The 27,260-nt window shown below is 47.5% G+C and overlaps 1 protein-coding gene across 4 annotated transcripts in view; it reads left to right on the top strand.

Annotated features, from left to right (window-relative positions):
• FBLN7 (fibulin 7) overlaps window positions 1-27,260 on the top strand; it is a 64,014-nt gene that overhangs the window by 15,870 nt on the left and 20,884 nt on the right. For 2 of the 4 annotated variants that reach the window (XM_055400681.2, XM_055400679.2), the window contains exons 2-3: window positions 11,085-11,256; window positions 16,847-17,017. In XM_055400681.2, coding sequence (XP_055256656.2) covers window positions 11,085-11,256; window positions 16,847-17,017 — 343 coding nt within the window. The remainder of the gene's footprint in view (window positions 1-11,084; window positions 11,257-16,846; window positions 17,018-27,260) is intronic. The other 2 variants (XM_055400682.2, XM_055400680.2) reach the window with 1 other exon arrangement.

Below are 27,260 nucleotides of genomic sequence, written 5' to 3' on the forward strand. Positions count from 1 at the left end.
AGACTTCCCCTGGATGTGGCATGGGGTGGATGGAGTACAGTTCTGTGACCTCCTTGCTCTCAGAAGCCTTAGACCCAGCCCCCTACCACCTGGCTGTCAACATTGGCTGGTGTGTTCTGGAACCATCTTTGCCGCCTCCACCCCAGCTTGGAAAGAGCGGGTGGAATGACTGCTGTTGCTACTCCTCTCTCTGCTTCTGGTCTTCTCTGCAAACATCACTCTTGGTGTTTAAATTCACTGGAAGGCCCAGTGCTCTGAAGGAGAGTTTGATACCAGAAATGGGAAATCTTGATCTTTTTCTCCTCAAGGATGGGAGAGTTTCACTGAATGTCTTTTCTTGGTCCCATTACAAATAAGTTATTAATACAAAGAAATGAGAACTAATTTTCATTATTTATTGTCAACGGCCTACGCCAAGCATGGATGGAGACCAGTAGTGAAAGGGTGCAAATTTAGGCCATTTGAGGAGCTCTTTGAGAAAAATATTAAAAGTGAGGGTCCTAGGGACTTCCCTGGTGGTGCAGTGGTGAAGACTGGGCTTCCAGCGCAGGGGCTGTGTATTTGATTCCTGGTCGGGGAACTAAGATCCCATATGATCCCTGGTCGGGGAACTAAGATCCCATATGATCCCTGGTCGGGGAACTAAGATCCCATATGTGCACAGTGTGGCCAAACGGTAAAACTTTAAAAAAGTGGGGTCCTGGAAGAGACTTGGGAAAGTGGGGGCCCTAAGATAGGCCTTCCTTCCCTGGTGCGACCCCTCTTGTCGGCCCCACCCAGACTTGCCTTCACCCAGACACAGCCTTGGTGAGCCTTCCCACCTAAGTGGGAGGTTCTTTTTTACAGTTAGGGTCTGGGACCCTGAGATGGGAAGCCAGCAGTCGCCATGGCGGGGCCAGGCTGAAATGCAGGTGGGTGACACCAGATGGTCCAGCCTGTTTCTTGTCCCGCAGCCTCACAGGCCCTTGAAGCCCCTCAGAGCCCCCTTGCCTATGTTTACGAAGAAGGAAATGGTCTGTTCCCTTGTGTGGCTTCTCTCGGCCAAAAGCACATACTGGTGGGCATGGAGGGGAAGTGGGCAGACAAACGGAAGTGGACTGAAAAGAACACAGAGGAACAGAAGCAGACTGAGGTGCAGGGTCTGACTTCTGCTCTGCTCATTGCTGTGGAAACAATGCCACAACTTAGAGCCAAGAATAAAGAACTAATGCAGGACCTGCATCCGTGGTCCAGCAGCTGTCAGCTGATGCCTGTGTGTGTGTGTGAGTGTATATCTGATCCAAATGTTAAAACCACACTGAATGTGAACAGTGGTTGTCTGTGGTCATGGGACTTGTCCTTTGTTCTGATGTGTTCTTCTGGATTTTGAGTGGTTTTGCAGAAAGTATGCTTTATTTTTCTGACCAAGCAAACTGACAAAGCTTTCTCAGTTTGAAAAGGGGAGATGCTTAAGTTCTCAGCCCCCACCTCGTGACCTCGTTTGTCCCCGTGTGTCCATATAATGAGGACCTCTTGAGCCCTTGACTCGGTCTGAAGGTTTCTAGTCTGTCCTTCTGCTCTGCAGATGAATTCAGTTATGCCATTGCTGAGGTCCCTACAAGCGACAGATTCTGAGCGTGGCGTCCATGGGCTCCATTTCTAGCAATTTGGAGTCAAGGAGCTGGCCTGTTAGTAGCAACTGCTGCATGAACCCATCAAACCTCAAGCAATCATTCTTTCCACTGCTCTGGCACCCTGGTTCTGCCCCTGCCAAGCTAGCTTGCCAAGAGGACAAGGATCTCCCATTTTTCCCCCTTGTGAACTTTATTTTCCTTCCCTCTCCCAGTTTTATTGAGATAAAATTATATAATATAAACATGTGACAGCATTGTATTAGTCCAAGATATGGGGCTTCCCCAGTGACACTAGTGGTAAAGAATCCGCCTGCCAGTGTAAGAGATGCAAGAGACATGGGTTTGATCCCTGGGTCAGGAAGAGCTCCTGGAGGGCGAAACGGCAACCCACTCCAGCGTTCTTGTCTGGAAAATCCCATGAACAGAGGAGCTGGGTGGGTTACAGTCCGTGGGGTTGCAAAGAGTCAGACATGAATAAGCACACACGCACACCACACAGTCCAAGGTGTATACAAAATAATGATTTGATATACGTATATATTGTGAAATGATCACCACAGTAAATTTAATTAACATCCATCACCTCACATAGTTGCAGTTTTTTCCTCATGATGGGAGCTTTTGAGATCTATTCTTTTAAGGGACTTTCCTGGCAGTCTGGTGGTTAAGACTCCGTACTTCCAATGCAGGTCCCACAGGCTGCATGGCCAAAAAAATCTACTCTCATCAACTTTTAAAAAATTCATTAATTTATTTACCTTTGGCTGTGCTGCGTCTTCATTGCTAGTGGACATTAAAGTTATTCGCATGTCTTAGCTATTGAAAATAACACTGCAGTGGGCATGGGGGTGTGTATATCTTTTCAAGATGTAACTTTGTTTCCTTTGGAATTGCTAGATCATCAATTCAGTTCAGTCGCTCAGCTGTGTCCGACTCTTTGCGACCCCATGAATCACAGCACGCCAGGCCTCCCTGTCCGTCACCAACTCCCGGAGTTCACTCAAACTCATGTCCATTGAGTCGGTGATGCCATCCAACCATCTCCTCCTCTGTCGTCCCCTTCTCCTCCCGCCCTCAATCTTTCCCAGCATCAGGGTCTTTTCAGATGAGTCAGTTCCTCTCATCAGGTGGCCAAAGTATTAGAGTTTCAGCTTCAGCATCAGTGCTTCCAATGAATATTCAGGGCTGATTTCCTTTAGGATGGACTGGTTGGATTTCCTTGCTAGATCATATGGTAGTTCTATTTTTAATTTTTTAAGTAAACTCCAATCTGTTTTCCATTGTGGCTGTACCAATTTACTTTCCCACAAACAGGAAATGAGGGTTCACATTTCTCCACATCTTCACCAATACTTGTTATTTCTTGTTTCTTCTATAATAGCCATTCAACAGGAATGCGGTGATACTTACTGTGGTTTTGATTTGCATTTCTCTGATGATTAGTCATGTTGAGCATCTTATTATGTACCTGTTGGCCATCTTTGGAATGTCTTCTTTAGAAAAACTATTCAGAACCTCTGCCCATGTTAAAATCAGATTTTTGTTTCAGTTCAGTTCAGCCACTCCGTTGTGTCCAACTCCTTGAGACCCCATGGACTGCAGCATGCCAGGCTTCCCTGTCCTTCAGCAACGTGAGTTGGAGCTTGCTCAAACTCACGTCCATTGAGTCGGTGATGCCATCCAACCATCTCATTCTCTGTTGCCCTCTTCTCCTCCTTCCTTCAGTCTTTCCCAGCATCAGGGTCTTTTCTAAGGAGTCAGTTCTTCGCATCAGGTAGCCAAGGTATTTTGTTTTTTTCTTGTTTTTTGCTCTTGAATTATATGAGTTCTTTGTGTATTTTGGATATTAACCCCTTATCGGATATCTTGCAGGTGACTTGCAAGTATTCTCTCCCATTCTGTAGATTGCCTTTTCATTTTGCGGCTGGTTTCCTTTGATGTGTAGAAACGTCCAGTTTGATTTAGCTTCCCTTGTTTATGTGTGCTTTCATTGCGTTTACTTTTGGTGTCAAATCCAGAAAACAGTCATGGTCAAGACTGATGTCAAAGAGCTTACTGCCTATGTTTTCTTCTAGGAGTTTTATGGTTTCAGGTCTTATGTTTAAATTTTCAATATAATTTGAGTGAATTTTGTGGAGGATGTAAGACAGTGGTCTAGTTTCATCCTTTTGCATGTTCAGTTCAGTTCAGTTCAGTTCAGTCGCTCAGTCGTGTCCGACTCTCCGCGACCCCATGAATCACAGCACGCCAGGCCTCCCTGTCCATCACCAACTCCCGGAGTACACTCAAACTCATGTCCACAGAGTCGGTGATGCCATCCAGCCATCTCATTCTCTGTCGTCCCCTTCTCCTCCCGCCCCCAACCTTTCCCAGCATCAGAGTCTTTTCCAGTGAGTCAACTCGTCTCATGAGGTGGCCAAAGTATTGGAGTTTCAGCTTTAGCATCAGTCCCTCCAATGAACATCCAGGATTGATCTCATTTAGAATGGACTGGTTGGATCTCCTTGCAGTACAAGGGACTCTCAAGAGTCTTCTCCAACACCACAGTTCAAAAGCATCGATTCTTTGGCGATCAGCTTTCTTCACAGTCCAACTCTCACATCCATACATGACCACGGGAAAAACCATTGCCTTGACTAGACGGACCTTGGTCGGCAAAGTAATGTCTCTGCTTTTTAATATACTATCAAGGTTGGACATAACTTTCCTTCCAAGGAGCAAGCGTCTTTTAATTTCATGGCTGCAATCAGCATCTGCAGTGATTTTGGAGCCCAAAAAAACAAAGTCTGACACTGTTTCCACTGTTTTTCCATCTATTTCCCATGAAGTGATGGGACCAGATGCCATGATCTTTGTTTTCTGAATGTTGAGCTTCAAGCCAACCTTTTCACTCTCCTCTTTCACTTTCATCAAGAGGCTTTTGAGTTCCTCTTCACTTTCTGCCATAAGGGTAGTGTCATCTGCATATCTGAGGTTATTGATATTTCTCCCAGCAATCTTGATTCCAGCTTGTGCTTCTTCCAGCCCAGCGTTCCTCATGATGTACTCTGCATATAAGTTAAATAAGCAAGGTGACAATATACAACCTTGACGTACACCTTTTCCTATTTGGAACCAGTCTCTTGTTCCATGACCGGTTCTAACTGTTGCTTCCTGACCTGCATACAGGTTTCTCAAGAGGCAGGTCAGGTGGTCTGGGATTCCCATCTCTTTCAGAATGTTCCACAGTTTATTGTGATCCACACAGTCAAAGGCTTTGGCATAGTCAATGAAGCAGAAATAGATGTTTTTCTGAAACTCTCTTGCTTTCTCCATGATCCAGCGGATGTTGGCAATTTGATCTCTGGCGCCTCTGCCTTTTCTAAAACCTGCTTGAACATCTGGGAGTTCATGGTTTACCTACTGCTGAAGCCTGGCTTGGAGAATTTTGAGCATGACTTTACTAGCGTGTGAGATGAGTGCAATTGTGCGGTAGTTTGAGCATTCTCTGGCATTGCCTTTCTTTGGGATTGGAATGAAGACTGACCTCTTCCAGTCCTGTGGCCACTGCTGAGTTTTCCAAATTTGCTGGCATATTGAGTGCAGCACTTTCACAGCATCATCTTTCAAGACTTGAAATAGCTCAACTGGAATTCCATCACCTCCACTAGCTTTGTTCGTAGTGATGCTTTCTAAGGCCCACTTGACTTCACATTCCAAGATGTCTGGCTCTAGGTCAGTGATCACATTATCGTGACTATCTTGGTCGTGAAGATCTTTTTTGTACAGTTCTTCTGTGTATTCCAGATGGTCAACACCGAAATCAGATTGATTATATTCTTTGCAACCAAAGATGGAGAAGCTGTATACAGTTAGCGAAAACAAGACCAGGAGCTGACTGTGGCTCAGATCATGAACTCCTTATTGCGAAGTTCAGACTTAAATTGAAGAAAGTAGGGAAAACCACTAGACCATTCAGATACGACCTCAATCAAATCCCTTATGATTATGCAGTGGAAGTGAGAAATAGATTTAAGGGACTAGATCTGATTGATAGAGTGCCTGATGAACTCTGGACGGAGGTTCGTGACATTGTACAGGAGACAGGGACCAAGACCATCCCCATGGAAAAGAAATGCAAAAGAGCGAAATGGCTGTCTGAGGAGGCCTTACAAATAGCTGTAAAAAGAAGAGAAGCGAAAAGCAAAGGAGAAAAGGAAAGATATAAGCATCTGAATGCAGAGTTCCAAAGAATAGCAAGGAGAGATAAGAAAGCCTTCCTCAGTGATCAATGCAAAGAAATAGAGGAAAACAACAGAATAGGAAAAACAAGAGAGCTCTTCAAGAAAATTAGAGATTCCAAGGGAACTTTTGCATGTTACTGTACAGTTTTTCCCAGTGTCAACTTAAAAAATATTCATAACCTAAAAGGTGAGAGTTATGTTTTATTTGATGGAAATTCTTAGGACTTCAAACCTGGGAGGCAGTATCTCAAGCAACCCAGAGAGAATGACTCTGAGGAGGCGAGGGGAGGAACCAGGCTATTTAGAAGTTTTGCAACAAATAGCAGGTAGTCTAAACATCAAAATATTATCGTTAAAGAAAACCAGATATCCCAAGTTAAGGAATAGGTTGGCTTGAAGCTCAACATTCAGAAAACAAAGATCATGGCATCTGGTCCCATCACTTCATGGGAAATTGATGGAAAAACAGTGGAAACAGTGTCAGACTTTATTTTTTTGGGCTCCAAAATCACTGCAGATGCTGATTACAGCCAGGAAATTAAAAGACACTTACTCCTTGGAAGGAAAGTTATGACCAACCTTGATAGTATATTAAAAAGCAGAGACATTACTTTGCCAACAAAGGTCTGTCTAGTCAAGGCTATGGTTTTTCCTGTGGTCATGTATGGATGTGAGAGTTGGACTGTGAAGAAAGCTGATCGCCGAAGAATTGATGCTTTTGAACTGTGGTGTTGGAGAAGACTCTTGAGAGTCCCTTGGACTGCAAGGAGATTCAAGCAGTCCATTCTAAGGGAGATCGATCCTGGGTGTTCATTGGAAGGACTGATGCTAAAGCTGAGACTGCAGTACTTTGGCCACCTCATGCGACGAGTTGACTCACTGGAAAAGACTCTGATGCTGGGAAAGGTTGGGGGCGGGAGGAGAAGGGGATGACCGAGAATGAGATGGCTGGATGGCATCACCGACTCTGTGGACATGAATTTGAGTGAACTCCGGGAGTTGGTGATGGACAGGGAGGCCTGGCGTGCTGTGATTCATGGGGTCGTGGAGAGTCGGACACGACTGAGCGACTGAACTGAACTGAACTGTGTCTGGGCTCACTGAAATCATTCCTTTCGTATGCACCTCAGCTATCTGGGGCAGGCATCATGTGTTTTTTACTTCCTAAGCTTCCTTGGGGCTCACCGTGGGGAGTGGCTATAGTCTGATGGCTGCTAGATCTCACGTATTCTTATTCCTGACCCTTATTCCTGACCCTTAGGGCTCACAGGGTCACGTTGGAGGCCTGCAGTCACTGATGACTGTGACATCCTTGTTTAATATGAAATAGTCCATTCCTCACTAGCACCATTTATTGAAGAGACTGTGCTTTTGCCATTATATGTTCTTGGCTCCTTGGTCATAAGTTAATTGCCCATATATGCATGGGTTTAGTTCTGGGCTCACAGGATCTTTAACACTTAATTCTGTTAGCATCATCGTAGTGAGGCTGGAGGCAGGGATGGCTAAGGTTTCCTGACTTTCCCTCATCAAGCCTGCCCGCCACCCTTCTTCCTCCGTCTCCACCTTTGTGTGGCCTTGGTGTACTTGATCTGGGAGGTTTTCCGATCGTGACTGGAGAGATGAGCACAGGCATGCTAAGTCACTCAGTCGTGTCCGACTCTGCGACTCCATGGGCTGTAGCGCAGAGGCTCCTCTGTCCATGGGACTCTCCAAGCAAGAATACTGGAGTGGGTTGCTGTGCTCTCCCCCAGGGGATCTTCCCAACCCAGGGATCAAACCATCGAACCCGCGTCTCTTACATCTCCTGCATTGACAGGTGGGTTCTTTACCACTAGCGCCACCTGGGAAGCCTAGAGATGAGCACACCTCACCTGTAATGAGGCACCTTAAGGCAAGGCCAGTGGTGCCTGCTGCTCATGGTGCATAGGTAGGGAGGGTTCCAGGGCAGTGCCACCACAAGCAGAGCACAGTGTGTCTGGACCTGGGAGCCCTGAGATTCAATTCACTTGGCTTCCCAGAGGCCCCTTTATTTCCACTCCCGCTGTCCTTCCTTCTGTACTGACTGGAGTCCCATGTCCTCCATGCCAGGCTTCCGGCAGAAGCCTTGGCATTGATCTAATGTCTCCTACTTTGAAACTTAGTCCTTCCCTGTCCCCTGGGGCTGCCCTCTCCCAGCTGTTATGCCCTGGAGGCAGCTGCTGGCCTGCTCAGTGTGTGAAGCTGTCTCTTCCACTCCACCCACCCCACTTCCTGTCTCCACTGCCCATGCTTGCAACCTGGAATCCACACAGGAGTTAGAAATCCACTCCTGTGGGATATTTAGCTTGGGTCACAGAGTGATCAATCCCTCATGCAGACTAATCAAGAACATTCACTGCACAGAGGTGTTTGTGAAACAGTGGTAAAGAATCTGCCTGCAATGCAGGAGGCTTGGGCTCGATCCCTGGGTCGGGAAGATCCCCTGGAAGAGGAAATTGCAACCCACTCCAGTGTTCTGGCCTGGAGGATCCCATGGACAGAGGAGCCTGGTGGGCTGCAGTCCATGGGGTTGCAGAGTCAGACACGACTGAGCGACTGAGCACGCTGGGTGCAAGACAGCCACGGGGGCACGACTGGTCGGTGGGGGCGATGGATTGGAGTCAGCAGGTCCCCAGCCTGGCGCTGCCGCTTACAGGCCACACGATTTGGGACAAGTTGCTTGGTTTCCAGCCTCTATATCTTGACTGTAAAATAGCGACAGTTGCAGGCTTTCTTCACAGGGCTGCTGCCAGCCAGTAGTCCTTTGGTGTGCTCAGTCGCTTCAGTCCTGTCAAATTCCTTTCGACGCCATGGACTGTAGCCCGCCAGGCTCCTCTGTCCTCTTAGGAGCAGCGTATAGCTTGGTACACTGTGAGGAGCTTCACAAATGTGAATCACACATGATATGGAGCAGCATCTCTGGAAGCAGCTCCTTATTATTATTATGTTTTTTTAAAGGGAAGGGAGGGGTGTGTGTGAAGTCCGATCTGCACCATGCTGGGCAGGTCAGGGACTGCAGGAGGTCACTGCCCGGGTGCCTAGGGCCTGTGTGGGAAGGACCACAAGGAGGGAGGGAGAAGGAAAGCAAACAAAAGTTCACTTCCCAATGGTTGTGCTTGGGGCCAGGCCCAGTCAAGCCCTGGTTTTAGGGTGGAGGCCAAGGAGCCCCCATGGATTAATGAGCTCCAGGGGCAACTGGGGATTCAGCTTGGTCAAAAGCATCCATTGACCCGGAGCAGTGAGCCATGTGTTTGGTGAGATCTCCAAGGTGTGGCGGCCTGGCACCCGCCCTGGGAGAGTGGCCGTGGCTCCATTTCCACCACAGTGGCAGCACTCCACTGGTGATGCTGGAAGCCACCCAGGCTGCAGAGGCCACGTGCCTCCCAGCTGCCGGCCGCTGGCTGCCTTTGACACATTTTTTCTAATTATAAAGCTAATAATCATTGTAGGAAGAAAAATTAAGTATAAAAAATAAAAGCGGATTCACAAGCCTATCCCCAGAGGTTGCCCTCATCCCACTCTCCTTTGTTCCATGCAGGTCACATGAGTCAGGTTGGACTCGGCTGTGCTGAGGTAACGGGCAGCATGTGAGCCAGGGCCTGTCCTATCTCTGCCCACTGTACTCACCCCTCCTTTCTTTCTTTCTTTTTGTTCCCAGTGAGGCAATGTCCTTATTTATTTTTTGCAGCCTCCCCACCTTGGCATGGGGGCCCTTCGTTCCCCGATCAATGGTTGAGCCTGAGCCCTCTGCGCTGGAAGCACAGTCTTAACCGTGGGGCCACAGGGAAGTCCTCAGCTCTCCCTTCCTCCTGTTGATGTCCAGGCTCTGAAGGGCAATTAGGACCAGTGCACGCTCAGTCACTTAAGTCGTGTCCGACTCTTTGCAACCCCATAGACTGTAGCCCGCCAGGCTCCTCTGTCCATGGGATTTCCCAGGCAAGAATACTGGAGTGGGTTTCTGTTTCCTCCTCCAGGGAATCCTCCTGACCCAGGAATCGAACCCACGTCTCTTACATCTCCTGCATTGGCAGGTGGGTCCTTTACCACTAAGCACCACCTGGGAAGCCCCCATTAGGATCAGAAACCTTGAGATTTTTATCACTAGGCATGATACCAAGTATTGCTTAAAGTTAGTCTCTATTGTGATAAACACATGCCTCCTTCTTCTGTTTTTTGAGCTTTTCTAAAAGTGTTAGAACTCAGCATTAACTTTAACTGAATGCTCCTTTAATTCTTCTTACTTGCCCTGTTGCCTTTTCATACTGTTCATGGGGTTCTCAAGGCAAGAATACTGAAGTGGTATGCCATTCCCTTCTCCAGCATTTTCCAATGCTGGAAAAGATTGAAGGCAGGAGGAGAAGGGGATGACAGAGGATGAGATGGTTGGATGGCATCACCAACTCGATGGACATGAGTTTGAGCAAGTTTTGGGAACTGGTGATGGACAGGGAAGCCTGGCGTGCTGCAGTCAATGGAGTCACAAAGAGTTGGACACAATTGAGCGACTGAACTGAACTTGCCCTGTTATATTTTTTTAAATACTTCATTATTTATTTGGCTGTGTCTGGTGTTCAGTTGTGGCATATGGATTTCCTTGAGTCATGCGGGGTCTTCTGTTGTTTCTCTGGGGCTTAGTGGTGCCAAGGCATGTGGGATCTTAGTTCCCCAACCAGGGATCAAACCTGCATCCCCTGAATTGCAAGGTAGATTCTTAACCACTGGACCACCAGGGAAGTCCTCTGCCCTGTTACATTTTTAAAACTATGGGAACCACTGGGCTTCCCTGATTTGCCTGTTTTATGTGATATCATCCATCTGCTTAAAAATGTTCAAGGTAGAATAAAAAAGCCAAAGGATAGAGAAAGAAAAAGTTCATTGAGGCCCAGATTTCAGAGCATTAACTTGGAGTGAAGAATTAACGGGGTGGGGAGCGGTCTTTGAAGTAAGACCACTCATGTAAGGCACATTGCGTTCAGATAATTCTTCTACCACCCAATCACTTAGAGTCATCACTTCTGCCCTGCACTCTGAAAATCAGAGCTTTATTTTCGTTGAGGGAGGAACTGGGGAGTGCTTTTTGGGGACCTCACCTGATATATTGTCAGGACACCAGCGGGGCCGCTTCTGCATTGTGCTCAGTGGATCCCCAGGGTGTTAGAGCCCAGGGTCCCGGTGACCGCTGCCCCCCATGCTAGTGGTGATGATGAATATTTTTTCCTCTCCCCAGAACTGTCTCAACAAACAACAGTTCCTCACGGCTATCCGCCACCTGCAGCAGTTGCTGAAAGGCCAGGAGACACGGTTCGCCGAGGGCGTCCGTCACATGAAGAGCCGGCTGGCGGCACTGCAGAGCTCTGTGAGCAAGGCGGGCCCAGATACGCCCCCAGGTGGGTCCCCAGGTCAGCACCCCGAGCCCGGGGGGTCCTCTCCCTGCTCCTATCTCCCATGGCTGGATTGATTCCCGGGCCTTCCCCAGCCTCGCCTTGTGTCTGGGGCTGGGTGCTAGGAAGGCATTTGCCAGTTTCCCCCCTATTATGGGGACTTCCCAGGGAACACTAGTAGTAAAGAGCCCACCTGCCAATGCAGGAGATGTAAGAGACTCCGGTTCGATCTCTGGGTCTGAAAGATCCCCTGGAGGAGGAAATGGCAACCCACTCCAGTGATCTTGCCTGGAGAATCCCATGCATAGCTTCTCCAGAGAATGGTCGAAAGGCACAACTTTGAGAGCCTGCATCCCCATCAGGAGAGACCCTAGTTGGTTCATTTTTCTTGTTTTGTCATTTAATAGACTATTTTTTTTTAGAACAGTTGTCATTTCATGGCAAAACTGCATGAAAAGCGGAGAGGGGCCCCATATACGCTCTCCCTGAACACTCATGGCTTCCCGACCATTGATCCCTCGCGTTCCTGTGGCACGCCGGGTACAGCCCACGAACCAACACTGGCTTCTGTTTTCCAGGCATGAAACTTATTCCTTTTCCATGAGCCCCCCGTTAGTGCAGTGGGTTGGGCTGGAGGGGCTGCTGAGGGCAATTCGCATCTGTCTCTGCTGCCCTCCCCCCTGCCCGCAGACCCCTTCCCCTGGGGTAGGACTCTGACAGACACTGGGCCTTTCCTGGTTGTCTCAGTAATGGATTGCATGCTGTCAAGGCCTGGCATGGGTGGCTGCATTTCTTCTGGCCTCTCCTCTGGGTGACAGGGGTCAGGGAGCCTGTTGTATGTTTGTTTAAGTCATGACGACTCTGGTGGCTCAGGCAGTAAAAAATCTGCCTGCAATTCGGGAGACCTGGTTTGATCCCTGGGTCGGGAAGATCCCCTGAAGGAGGGTGTGGCAACCCACTCCAGTATTCTTACCTGGAGAATCCCATGGACAGAGGAGCCTGGTGGGCTGCAATACATGGGGTCGCAAAGAGTCAGACATGATCGATGGACTAACACTTTTGCTCGCATGCACACAGGGTGATGGGGGTTGGGTGGGGCAGCAGGTTGCCATATATCTGTTTAAGTCATCAGCCTGAGGAGTACCTGATGTCTTTACTCACTGAAGATGCTTTTCTCAAGGGCCTCCTTGGTGGTGTGAGATGAATTTCCTGGGTTAGATTTTCTACATTTGCAGACTCTGGTAGCAAATCTAGCATCTCCACAGCCCTGAGTCAACTCCTGTTTTCTTTGGCTGCACGCGTGCAGAGCTGGACCTGGTGGCCAAATGCCTCACACTTTCCAAGGTGCCAAGAGGCCGCAGCCTTTGCTGGGGCTTGTCAGCCGGACTCCGAGGGGGAGGCATGGCATTCTTCCTTTCGGCTGCAGATGTGGAAACTGAGGCCAAGAGACATGAGTTAGTGATAGTGGGTTCTGTTCTGGGTATTTTGTTCACTGCTGAGGCTCAACCGCACTGGTCCTTCCTGTTTTCATGGGATCAGAGTACCTGTGGGTTTCTGGGAGTTTCCAAGAAAAACCTGCAGAAGGGAATTTCTACAACTGCCCTGCTCATCTTTGAGGTCCCTGTCCATGAATACAGGAAAAAAAGGTAGGGGTTTTCCCTGGTAGTCCAGTGACTAAGACTGTGTTCCCAATGCAGGGGTCCACGGGTCGATCCCTGGGCAGGGAACTGGATCCCACAACTGAAAAAAAGATCCTTCATGCCGTAGCCAAGATTGAAGATCCTATGTACTGCAACTAAGACCCAGCACAGCCAATACATACATACATATATACATACATATATATACATATATATATAAAGAAACATAGCTATGGTTAAATTACTAATCTTCTTGCTGCTGGGTTCAAGGTCTTTCTTTCCTGAACTATGTGAGACCTTTTTAAAGTGGCCAATTCTTGGGACATTCCTGGTGGTCTAGTGGTTAAGACTCTGCACTACAGTCGTGGGTTTGGGATCAGAGAACCAGGATCCCACAGGACACACCTTAAAAAAAAAAAAAGGGTGCTGACAGGTGCCCAGGGGAAGCCAGAGGCTTGCCCCAGATCACACTGCAGGTAGAAGGAAAATTATCTTTTCTTTTTTTTAAAAGGTCATTTGCCTGGGAGTCAGGAAGAATAATTTCCAGTCCCAGAGAATTCTTGGCCTTCTTTCTGGCTTATTTCCAAGTATCTTCCTCCTATTTTCCCAGGCTTTCTTTCCTGAAAACTTCACAGTCCATCAGCTTTAGGACTTATCTCCACAGCCTCATTCCAATAACATCCCCAGATCGCCAGGACTGATTCTCTGCTGAGCTCTTTCTTACACGTTACACCCTCCGGGATGGTGTGGGCAGCTTCCTTGCGGCCCTGTAGGCTCACCAAGAGACAATCATGATGAAATGAACCAGCCAAGGGGCATGTCTTCCCACCCAACAGAATCCTTTGGCTACCATTTAGGAAATGCCTGAAAATTGATTTTTATTGAATCTGTATCCATTCATTGGGACTTCCCCGGTGGTGCTCTTGGTAAAGAACCCACCTGCCAATGAAGGAGGCACAGGAGACGTGGATTCAATCCCAGGGTTGGGAAGATCCCCTGGAGGAGGGCGCAGCAACCCACTGCAGTATTCTTGCCTAAAGGTTCCCAGGGACAGGAGCCTGCCGTGCTACAGTCCATGGGGACACGACTGAAGCAACCTTGCATGCACGCATGCACATCCATTCACTAAGTCTGATGACATGTAAGGGGGCCTGCTCAGGTAGCTCAAATGGTAAAGAATCTGCCTGCAATGCAGGAGACCCAGGTTTGATCCTTGCATTATGGAGCCACGTGGAGATATGATTCCATCCATGCTGATACCATTTCCCTGTGAGTTGCTCCAGCGGGTAAGTTTTCTTTCTTTGAGGGTTTTAAAGATGTCTTTTCCCCATAGAGACCCTACTCCCTTCCCCCAAAGCATTTTAAATCCTCTTCAGCACAATGCAGTAGGAGATTTTTCAGAGAGAAATATAAAGTCGTGTATTTGCAGGGACTGAGGCAGCTGGGGGTGCCCAAGTGTTGTGATGTGGGTTCGCCTGGCTTTCTGCTCGCAAGGTCATTACCGTGGATGCTCACTTGGAAGTTCACTAAGAGAAGGTCACGTGTCAATCGTCAAACGTTCCCCAGAACCCAGAGGGCACCGAGAGTCCTCAGGGAGTGAACTGGCTCCCACTCTTCTCCCAGGACATGGGGGTGGGGATATGGGGCAGAGATGCAAGTGGCTGCTCCCCCACCCGTGGAGCAATGTGTGGGCAGATGCTGTCCTGCTAGTAGATGCTGAGCCATTCTCCATCACAAACTACAGCCTACACAACTGAAGCAGCAGCTTTGTTTTCATCTGTCTAAAACCCCGAAAGTATTTTTACAAATGACATTTGGATCTTACCTTAAAAATGAGTTAGAAGTGACTCTGAATTTCCAGCTCAGACAAATCCAAACCCAAGCTTCCCCAACGTGGGGCAGCCTTCCTTTAGGCCAGCATGGACCGCGAGTGGAGCTTGGCTGCAGGCTGGGGAGGAACAGGGGCCGTCTCCCCTCTCTCCCCGTTGCTTACCAAGAGCAAGTTACGCGGCCTTCTCTCTCCTCTGGGATCGCCTCTCTGTCTGCATGCCCAGTTGCCGTCCAGCTCGGTCACCCCACTGCGGTTGTGGTGGTCTCCTGGACATTCCTCGGACTTGCCAGGCACATGCCTATCTCAGGGCCTTTGCACTGACTTGATCCCTCTATCCTCCTCGGATACCTGCATGGTCGTGCCTTTAGCTTCTTCAGCTCTTTGTCCCAAGGAGGCCCTCCCCTGACCACTAAACCCAAAATACACCCCTCCTCTGGCTTCCCCTGTGCTATTCCCTACTTTATTTTCTACATGGCACTTGTCACCTCTTGTCACACTCTTCCATTTGCTTGTGGATCTTGCTTGTCGAGTGTCTTCCCTGATGGAAGGAGGCTTCCTGAGAGCTGAGTTTCATCTGTTTGTTCACTAATTGTCTCAAACTCCTAATAGGGTGCCTGGCAGATAGTAAGAATACAATACACAATTTTTCATTCATTCATTTGGTCAAGAATTATTTACCAGGCTTTCACTACAGGCTGGTGATGGGGACACAGATGGGACAGGAGGTCAGGTGAGGTCTCTGCCCCCCTGGAACTTCTGAGGGGTAGACTGACATCAAATGTACAAACAAACACATCAATAAGATAATGCCAACAATTACAAACATTAGAAGAAAGCCAAATGAGCTCATGGGCAGGGAAGGAATCTTAGTGGAACATGATGGTCAGAGAACACCCTGGAAGGCGGTGGGCATTCAAGTCAAGACCTAGATAGTGAAAAGCCGCCAGAGATGGGCAGTCCTGGGGGAGAGAACATCCTAGGCAGGGAAAAGGGCAAAAACTGGGGCCTGGAGATAGGGCAGAATACGGCCTGTCCAGGAGAACCAAGGAGACCCTGGGGAGGCTGGGACTCCGAGAGAGCAGAATGAGTGGGTGGGCCCTGCAGGGGTCCCAGCTCCCACCCTCCCACATTGTCAGGCCCTGCACATGACAGTGTGTCTGAGCCACGATCTCCTCATCTGTCACCAAGCGGGCATACATTACCTGTGCCCAAGAGTGCTCTGAGTATTCAGTGACACATAGTATTTTGAATGTGCAGTCCAAGGACTTCCCTGCGAGTCCAGTGGCTAGGCCTCCGAGGTGTCACTGCCAAAGGCTGGAGTTAGATCATTTATCAGGGAACTAAGACCCTGCAAGCTTTGTGATGCAGCCAAAAAATCTAATAAGAAATAAGAAGTGGAGCCCAGTGCACGGCTTGCAGCAGGCGCTCGGCCTGGGCGTGCTGAAGGTGAGAAGCTTTGTGATCCAGTTTGTTGTTGTTTAGTCACTGAGTCATGTCTGATTCTTTCGTGACCCCGTGTCTGTAGCCCTCCAGGCTCCTCTGTCTGTGGGATTTCCCAGGCAAGAATACTAGAGTGTGTTGCCATTTCCTTCTTCAGGGGATCTTCCCAACCCAGGATCGAAACCGCATCTCCTGCATTGGCAGGCAGATTCTTTCTGCTGAACCACTGGGGAAGCCCACTGTAATCCAGTTATTGCTCTTCAGTTGCTCAGTCTTGTCCAACTTTTTGCGACCCCATGGACTGCAGCACGCCAGTTTTCCCCGTCCTTCACTATCTGCCGCAGGTTGCTGAAAGTCATGTCCATCGAGTCAGTGATGCCATCCAGCCATCTCATCCTCTGTTGCCCCCTTGTCCTCCTACCCTCAATCTTTCCCAGCATCAGGGGCTTTTACAGTGAGTTGGCTCTTTGCATCAAACGGCCAAAGACCTGGAGCTTCAGTTTCAGCTTCATGAATATTCAGGGTTGATTTCCTTTAGGACTGACTGGTTTGATCTCCTTGCTGTCCAAGGGACTCTCAAGAGTCTTCTCTAGCGCCATAATTCAAAAGCATCGATTCTTCTGCACTCAGCCTTCTTTATGGGTTGTAATACAGAATGATGTCTAAATGCTTGTGGGCCTTCCTTTCTTCCTTACAGTTTCCTGCCCTGCTCTGAACGCCCCTCTGGATGGCAGAAAGTTTGGAAGCAAGTACTTAGTGGATCACGAAGTCCATTTTACTTGCAATCCCGGCTTCCGGCTGGTTGGGCCCAGCAGTGTGGTGTGTCTTCCCAACGGCACCTGGACGGGGGAGCAACCCCGCTGTAAAGGTACGGTCCCTCCTTCCCTGGGGACTGCTGGGTGGGAGGGGTCATTCCAGGGGACACTTTCTCCCTGATTTCTCAACGCAGAGCCGCAGCCAGCCTGTCTGATGACTCACTCCATGCCTGGCCTGGGCTGGCCTCTATCTCCAGAATCCCTTGCCAGACGCTCTCAACGGTTTAGTCTTGTTTTACCTATAGGGAGATGGATGCATAGAGAGGTGGAGGAATTTGCCCAAGGTCACATAGCTAGAGGACAGGCTGAACAGATTGACATATGCACTCTTATCCCAGAGTTGGGGCAAGAAGCCTTCTGTGGGTTGGGGAGGGCCCAGGGGAGATACTGTGGGGAGATGTTCCTTATTTGGACTGCTTTGCTCTGGGGCTGAAGTTTGATGGTGAGGTTCTGGGTGATTTATCACGCTGAGCAAATTTCTCAGGTGTCCTTTGTGACTGCATTGGGGCTTGGTGTAGACAGGCTGCAGGAGAAACCATTTAGCTGAGAAGGAGGCATGAAAAGGCTTCTTTTTTCTCTGTGCTAACCTTGAAAACAATACTTTTTCTTTTTTAATTGGAGGATAATTGCTTTACAATATTGTGTTGGCTTCTTCCATACAACAAGATGAACCAGCCACAAGTGCACATGTGTCCCTCCCCTCCTGAGCCTCCCCGCTTGCCCTCATGCCACCCCGCCGCGCACGAGCGCCAGGCTGAGCCCCTGTGCCACCAGCGGCTCCCCACTGGTGTCTGTTTCACACGTGTCATGTCTGTGAGTCATTGCTGTCCTCTCAGTGTGGCCCACCCTCTCCCTCCCCCACTGTGTCCAAAGTCTGTTCTGTAAATCTTCATTTTTACTCCTGTCCTGCAAACAGGTCCATCAGTACCAATTTTCTAGATATGCTTTAATATATGGATTGTGTTTTTCTCTTTCTGACTTACTTCACTCTGTATAACAAGCCCTAGGTTCATCCGTCTCATTGGAACTGACTCAAATGCATTCCTTTTTGTGGCTGAGGAACATTCCATTGTGTATATGCACCACAACTTCTTTATCCATTCATCTGTTGAATCTGGGTTGCTTCCATGTCCTAGCTATTGTAAATAGTGCTCCTGTGAACATTGGGGTACACATGTCTTTTTCACTTATGGCTTTCTCAGCCTATATGTCCAGTAGCAGGGTTGCTGGGTCATAATGTAGTTTTATTCCTAGTTTTTGAAAATAATTTCCATACTGTTCTCCTAGTGGCTGCATCAATTTACATTCCCACCACTAGTACAAAAGGATGCCCTTTTCTTCACACCCTCTCCAGTGTTTATTGCTTGTAGATTTTTTGATGATGGCCTTTCTGAAGGTGTGAGGTGATCCCTCATTGCAGTTTTGATTTGCATTTCTCTAATAATGAATGATATTGAGCATCTTTTCATGGAAAACAGTACTTTATTGAGGTAGAGGAAAATCAGCCATGGCACACATAATTTGTTGGCTTTTCAAAAGTATATGGTCAAGGACTTCCCTAGCCATCCAGTGACTGAGACTCCATGATTGCACCGCAGAGGGCACGGGTTTGATCCCTGGATGAGGAACTAAGATCCCACATGCCAACTGGCATGGTCAAAGGAAAAAAGTATATGGTCAAAATATCATGGATACCAGTCATTTTCAGAACAAGATTCATGGGACTTCTGCTGGGGCAGCATGTCCATGACTTGTCCAAGCTTTGAAGGGGAAAATGCAAATGTTACGTAAATATCAGTAAGTTTATTGTGAAGAGTAGCTTGGAGAGGACTTCTAGTGCATGAATAACTTGAAAATATAAAGGAACATCAGGAAAACAGGCCATCTCTAAAGACAAAAGTGGGTTGATATGAGAGGCCTTGGACGACTGGAACCATATTCATGGACCTAGACTTCCATTTCCCATCTCCTGGAAAGAACCATGGTTCGAAGGTTGATGATAGGTACCAGCTCTCAGAGTTATCAGGAACTGCCCAGGAAATCAGGCCACGTGACCTGCAAACACTGAAAATGCCAATATCTGAACTTAGCCTTGACCTTGAAAACTCTCCATCCAGGGTCAGCACCTTATGTGTATGAAACTATGGCAGCAGATGTGGGCCTACAGCAGCATTTCATTGTCACTGCTTTGGGCGTCTGTACTTCTAACTTCCAATTCTCCAAGCCAGGCTTCAGCAGTACGTGAACCGTGAACTTCCAGATGTTCAAGCTGGTTTTAGAAAAGGCAGAGGAACTAGAGATCAAATTGCCAACATCCGCTGGATCATCGAAAAAGCAAGAGCGTTCCAGAGAAACATCTGTTTCTGCTTTATTGACTTTGCCAAAGCCTTTGACTGTGTGGATCACAACAAACTGTGGAAAATTCTGAAAGAGATGGGAATACCAGACCACCTGACCTGCCTCTTGAAAAACCTATATGCAGGTCAAGAAGCAACAATTAGAGCTGGATATGGAACAACAAACTGGTTCCAAATAGGAAAAGTAGTACATCAAGGCTGTATATTGTCACCCTGCTTATTTAACTTCTATGCAGAGTACATCATGAGAAACGCTGGGCTGGAGGAAGCACAAGCTGAAATCCAGATTGCTGGGAGAAATATCAATAACCTCAGATATGCAGATGACACCACCATTATGGCAGAAAGTGAAGAAGAACTAAACTCTTGATGAAAGTGAAAGAAGAGAGTGAAAAAGTTGGCTTAAAACTCAACATTCAGACAACTAAGATCATGGCATCCAGTCCCATCACTTCATGGCAAATAGATGGGGAAACAGTGGAAACAGTGGCTGACTTTATCTTTTTGGGCTCCAAAATCACTGCAGATGGTGATTGCTGCCATGAAATTAAAAGATGCTTATTCCTTGGAAGGAAAGTAGATAGCATATTAAAAAGTAGAGACATTCATACTTCTGGGCATACACACCGAGGAAACCAGAATTGAAAGAGACACATGTACTCCAGTGTTCATCACAGCACTGTTTATAATAGCGAGGACATGGAAGCAACCTAGATGTCCATCTGCAGATGAATGGATAAGAAAGCTTTGGTACATATACACAATGGAGTATTACTCAGCCATTAAAAAGAATACATTTGAATCAGTTCTAATGAGGTGGATGAAACTGGAGCCTATTATACAGAGTGAAGTAAGCCAGAAAGAACACCAATACAGTATACTAATGCATATATATGGAATTTAGAAAGATGGTAACAATAACCCTGTATACAAGACAGCAAAAGAGACATGGGTATATAGAACAGCCTTTTGGACTCTGTGGGAGAGGGTGAGAGTGGGATGGTTTGGGAGAATGGCATTGAAACACGTATATTATCATATGTGAAATGAATCACCAGTCCAGGTTCGACGCATGATACAGGATGCTCAGGGCTGGTGCACGAGGATGACCCAGAGGGAGCATAAGGGAAGGAGGGAGGTGGGAAGGGGGGTTCAAGAGGGGTACACCTGGGGTGGATTCATGTCAATGTATGGCAAAACCAACCTATACAATATTGTAAAGTTAAAAAAAAAAAAGTAGAGACGTTACTTTGCCAACAAAGTTCCGTCTAATCAAGGCTATGGTTTTCCAGTAGTCATGTGTGGATGTGAGAGTTGGATTATAAAGAAAGCTGAGCGCTGAAGAACTGATGCTTTTGAACTATGGTGTTGGAGAAGACTCTTAAAAGTCCCTTGGACTGTAAGGAGATCCAACCAGTCCATCTTAAAGGAGATCAGTCCTGGGTGTTCATTGGAAAGACTGATGTTGAAGCTGAAACTCCAATACTTTGGCCACCTGATGCGAAGAACTGACTCATTTGAAAAGACTCTGATGCTGGGGAAGACTGAAAGCAGGAGGAGAAGAGGACAGTGGAGGATGCGATGGTTGGATGGCATCACCGACTCAATGGACATGAGTTTGGGTGGACTCCGGGAGTTGGTGATAGGGAGGCCTGGCGTGCTGCGGTCCATGGGGTTGCAAAGAGTTGGACACGACTGAGTGACTGAACTGAACTTCTAACTTAGGGCTTCCCTGCTGGCTCAGCTGGTAAAGAATCTGCCTGCAATGCAGGAGACCTGGGTTTGATCCCTGGGTTGGGAAGATCCCCTGGAGAAGGGAATGGCTACCCACTCCAGTATACTGGCCTGGAGAATTCCTTGGACTGTGTAGTCCATGGGTCACAAAGAGTCGGACTAGCATTGAGCTGCAGACCTCAGCTGGTTTCTTTCTGTGAGCACTGGGTGCCCCTGATGGCCATTCCATCTTCCATGAGGTGTGTGGGCCTCTCACCTCTTGACGCCCTTGTCCTGGACATCTGGGTGACAGTCCCCTCCCCATCACCACCAACGGTGCTAGTGAAGTCTGCTTTTCCCCACGTCTTTGTCTCTGGGCCGTGTATCTGGGGCTGGAGTTGGGGGGCAGTTGGTTGTATGCTGTCTTCCTTTGGACCAGGTGCTGTCACGTTGTTCTTCAGAAGAGTGAGACCAGCCCCTGCTCTCCCAGCAATGCTGTGGACAGGAGCACATTTTACCCTTGTGCGAGTTTTTCTTTCTTGCTCAGGTCTTATCCGTATTTGGCCCTCAGTTGTGATACACATTTACAGTGAGCGCCATCTGGTTTGAGTGAAAAGATGGGTTCATAAGAGAAGAGAGCTGAAAAAATGCATATTTAGGCAGATAAATAAGAAACACTGGAGGCTCAGGAACGTAGTCGTAAGTGGCTTGAGCAAAGGAATCCATTGTTGCTTGTCAAAGTTGGGACCCAAAGGAGCCCAATGTCATCTTAGTATAAATATGCATCATATATTATGCATATATATTAATGTATATATGCGTTAATATATGAAATTTGTTTTTCTGATTTACTTCATTATGTAAAACAGGCTCCAGATTCATCCACCTCACTAGAACTGACTCAAATCTTTTTTATGGTGATGGACACGGAGGCCTGGCGTGCTATGATTCATGGGGTCGCGGAGAGTCGGACACGACTGAGCGACTGAACTGAACTGAACTGAACTGAATAGTCCATTATATATATATATACCACAGCCTCTTTATCCATTCATTTGTCGATCGGCATGTAGGTTGCTTCTATGGCCTAGCTATTGTTAATAGTGCCTTCTCAGAGGATCCTGGGTGTGTCTACCAGCTGCCCTCCTGAGCTTACACCTATTAATTATATATTAGCACCTCACCTCCCTGCAGCAGGACCAATCCCCTTAGTGGAAAATGGAGTCTTACTGTATCATGGCCTGTGTGCTGTGGATCCCGAAATTTCCGGCTCTCCAGAATCACCCAGAAAGCTTATAAAACATAAGTTTTGATGCCCTAACAGGTCTACTGAGTTGGGTGAGATCTTTATGGATCAGTTCAGTTCAGTTCAGTTCAGTCGCTCAGTCATGTCCGACTGTTTGCGACCCCATGGATCACAGCACGCCAGACCTCCCTGTCCATCACCAGCTCCCGGAGTTCACTCAAACTCATGTCCATCAAGTTGGGTGATGCCATCCACCCGTCTCATCCTCTGTCGTCCCCTTCTCCTCCTGCCCCCCAATCCCTCCCAGCATCAGAGTCTTTTCCAGTGAGTCAACTCTTCGCATGAGGTGGCCAAAGTATTGGAGTTTCAGCTTTAGTATCAGTCCTTCCAATGAACACCCAGGACTGATCTCCTCTAGAATAGACTGGTTGGATCTCCTTGCAGTCCAAGGGACTCTCAGCAGTCTTCTCCAGCACCACAGTTCAAAAGCATCAATTCTTTGGCGATCAGCTTTCTTCACAGTCCAACTCTCACATCTTTATGGATAGGACTTGGGAAATCTGCATTTTTCATATGATTGTGATGTTAACTGAATTTTAAGAAACACTAAAAATGCTGGGTTTTGCCACTGCCAGAAGCAGGAAGAATATTGAACATTTTGAAGCACTGATGCAATTGGACCCTTGCCAATCAGGACTGCAAGCTATAAGCCAGCAGTAGGGTATGACCAGCTGAGATATATTCGGTATGCTCATCCCACCTGCACTGATGTTTTGGGAAGGCTGAGCCAGCCCTGACAAACATCAGGGCACCCAGTCATACCGAGCAGGCCCTTCTCCTGAGATGTGGAGGTCAGCTTTCCTGGAGGACCACTGCCAAGCTTGGCCAGCAAGTCTACTGCCTTTCCCATTGTCCAACATGGTGCTTCTCATTCTCCACCTTGAACATCCCAGCTTATTCTAGACTCGCTGTGTGTTCTTGGTCTCCCCTATCCTCCCAGCCTCCTCCCTAACCACCAGTCTTTCTTCCCTGACCTCCATGCCTGAGGATGGCTTGCAGCAGCCCATCCTGGACTATGAGGGCCACATTTATTTTTTAAAAGCCTGAGAAGAACTGGCTCAGGGAATGAGGTGGCAGCTAGTTCATGCTGAGATCTTAGAGGGATGTTTTTCATCTTACATGCTTAATGGAGGGGACCTGGGTTCGATCCCCAGGTCAGGAAGATCCCTTGGAGAAGGGAATGGCTACCCACTTCAGTATTCCTGCCTGGAGAATTCCACAGACAGAGGAGCCTGGCGGGCTATAATCCACGGGTTCACAAAAAGTTGGACACAACTGAGCAACTAACACTTTCATCTTATGGTTTAAGTGTAAACTGGACATGGAGTTCCCCCTTGGGTGGTGATGGAACAGAAACACTGTTTGGTGTCACGACCAAGATGCCCCATCAGCTGCTGGACCCTTTCCCAAGAGAGTGGATGGTGCCTGACTGACACTTCTGTTCTCAGCTGGAGTTTGTCTAATGGATGCTATTTCCAGTAAAAGCCTCAAAAAGGTGCCACCCAAACCTGTCAAAAAGGAGAAATAGTGCTTCTACCTGCTATTTGGTGGGACAGCGTTGATGGGGGAACAGGACATGGGCTAGAGTTCAACAATCCAATGGCCCCTTCTCCCCACCTCAGAGTGGCCCTAGAATCCCGCCAGTGGCTACTACTTGTCCACTTCATTTACCTTCTCAGGAGTGTTGCAGTCACTCTGTGTGTGACCACAGTGGGAAGATCATCTTCTTACTTATAGGGAACTAATCTCAAGATGCCAAACCTTGGTGTCGCTGAAAAATTTGGGAGTGCTTTAATAATTGCCCCGCTCCCATGCAGTCAACCGCTTGAAGGAAGGTGATGAACTCAACTTGGCATGAGAGGAGATGACACATAATTACACATTAAAAATGCAGAGGTAGGCTCCGGAACTCCAGAATGGAAAGCAGCCGTTTAGCTTCCTGGATTAGTTCCCTGTTTCCCTTCTTCATCAGAAGAGCATATTTTTATGATTTGAAGCTTCCTGAACTGAGGAAATTATAACCTTGTCCTTTTGACAACATGCGTAACCAAAAAACAGCACGAGAGGAATAAACACCCTTGTCCGCCATGCTGGGGAAAAAATTTACTTTTTTCATCCCCAGCCTCTTCTTTTTAAACCTTCATTCATTCAACCAGTTTCCACTGGGTACTGGCTGTGCACCAAGCATCATGTTAGGGATTCAGTGCTGAATCTAACAGATGCTGCCCAATTTGGAGTGTGGGTAGGGCTCTAACAGTGTGAGTAGGGCTCACACTCCAAGATGGAGGCAAGACAGGTCACTGCGCACAAAAGTAAGCAAATCAGCATTTGTGGTCAGTGCTTTCAAAGGACTGACATCAGCCCTGAATGTTCACTGGAAGGACTGATGCTGAAGCTGAAGCTCCAATACTTTGGCCACCTGATGCAAAGAGCCGACTCATTGGAAAAGACCCTGATGCTGGGAAAGATTGAGGGCAGGAGGAGAAGGGGACGACAGAGGATGAGATGGTTGGATGGCATCACCGACTCAATGGACATGGGTTTGGGTGGACTCTGGGAGTCGGTGAAGGACAGGGAGGCCTGGCGTGCTGTGGTTCATGGGGTTGCAAAGAGCCAAAGAGACACAACTTAGCAACAACAACAAGGGACTGGGAATAAAACCTCCTATTTGCCAACCAAGGTCCGTCTAGTCAAGGCAATGGTTTTTCCCGTGGTCATGTATGGATGTGAGAGTTGGACTGTGAAGAAAGCTGATCGCCGAAGAATCGATGCTTTTGAACTGTGGTGTTGGAGAAGACTCTTGAGAGTCCCTTATACTGCAAGGAGATCCAACCAGTCCATTCTAAAGGAGATCAATCCTGGATGTTCATTGGAGGGACTGATGCTAAAGCTGAAACTGCAATACTTTGGCCACCTCATGCGACGAGTTGACTCACTGGAAAGACTCTGATGCTGGGAAAGGTTGGGGGCGGGAGGAGAAGGGGACGACGGAGAATGAGATGGCTGGATGGCATCACCGACTCTGTGGACATGAGTTTGAGTGAACTCCGGGAGTTGGTGATGGACAGGGAGGCCTGGCGTGCTGTAATTCATGGGGTCGTGGAGAATCGGACACGACTGAGTGACTGAACTGAACTGAACTGATGGGGTGAGGACCAGAGTTCATCAGGCACTCTATCTATCAGATCTAGACCCTTAAATCTATTTCTTCCACTGTGTAATCATAAGGGATTTGATTTAGGTCATATCTGAATGGTCTAGTGGTTTTCCCTACTTTCTTCAATTTAAGTCTGAATTTGGCAATAAGGAGTTCATGATCTGAGCCACAGTCAGCTCCTGGTCTTGTTTTTGATAACTGTATAGAGCTTCTCCATCTTTGGCTGCAAAGAATATAATCAAACTGATTTCAGTGTTGACCATCTGGTGATGTCCATGTGTAGAGTCTTCTCTTGTGTTGTTGGAAGAGGGTGTTTGCTATGACCAGTGCGTTCTCTTGGCAAAACTCTATTAGCCTTTGCCCTGCTTCATTTCATGCTCCAAGGCCAAATTTGCCTGTTACTCCAGGTGTTGATAGAGTGCCTGATGAACTCTGGACGGAGGTTCGTGACATTGTACAGGAGACAGGGACCAAGACCATCCCCATGGAAAAGAAATGCAAAAAAGCAAAATGGCTGTCTGAGGAGGCCTTACAAATAGCTGTGAAAAGAAGAGAAGTGAAAAGTAAAGGAGGAAAGGAAAGATATAAGCATCTGAATGCAGAGTTCCAAAGAATAGCAAGGAGAGATAAGAAAGCCTTCCTCAGCGATCAATGCAAAGAAATAAAGGAAAACAACAGAATAGGAAAACAAGAGATCTTTTCAAGAAAATTAGAGATATCAAGGGAACATTTCATGCAAAGATGGGCTCGATAAAGGACAGAAATGGTATGGACCTAACAGAAGCAGACGATATTAAGAAGAGGTGGCAAGAATACACAGAAGAACTGTACAAAGAAGTTCTTCACGACGAAGATAATCATGATGGCATGATCACTCACCTGGAACCAGACATCTTGGAATGTGAAGTCAAGTGGGCCTTAGAGAGCATCACGATGAACAAAGCTAGTGGAGGTGATGGAATTCCAATTGAGCTATTTCAAATCCTGAAAGATGATGCTGTGAAAGTGCTGCACTCAATATGCCAGCAAATTTGGAAAACTCAGCAATGGCCACAGGACTGGAAAAGGTCAGTCTTCATTCCAATCCCAAAGAAAGGCAATGCCAAAGAATGCTCAAACTACCACACAATTGCACTCATCTCACACGCTAGTAAAGTCATGCTCAAAATTCTCCAAGATAGGCTTCAGCAATATGTGAACCGTGAACTTCCAGATGTTCAAGCAGGTTTTAGAAAAGGCAGAGGCACCAGAGATCAAATTGCCAACATCTTCTGGATTATGGAGAAGGCAAGAGAGTTCCAGAAAAAGATCTATTTCTGCTTCATTGACTATGCCAAGGCCTTTGACTGTGTGGATCACAATAAACTGTGGAACATTCTGAAAGAGATGGGAATACCAGACCACCTGACCTGCCTCTTGAGAAACCTGTATGCAGGTCAGGAAGCAACAGTCAGAACTGGACATGGAACAACAGACTGGTTCCAAATAGGAAAAGGAGTACGTCAAGGTTGTATATTGTCACCCTGCTTATTTAACTTATATGCAGAGTATATCATGAGGAACGCTGGGCTGGAAGAAGCACAAGCTGGAATCAAGATTGCCGGGAGAAATATCAATAACCTCAGATATGCAGATGATACCACCCTTATGGCAGAAAGTGAAGAGGAACTCAAAGGCCTCTTGATGAAAGTGAAAGAGGAGAGTGAAAAGGTTGGCTTGAAGCTCAACATTCATAAAACAAACATCATGGCATCTGGTCCCAT

This window comes from Moschus berezovskii, chromosome 11 (genome assembly GCF_049115385.1).
Source record: "Moschus berezovskii isolate FMDL1 chromosome 11, NW_MosBer_1.0, whole genome shotgun sequence".
Taxonomy (NCBI): Eukaryota; Metazoa; Chordata; class Mammalia; order Artiodactyla; family Moschidae; genus Moschus; species Moschus berezovskii.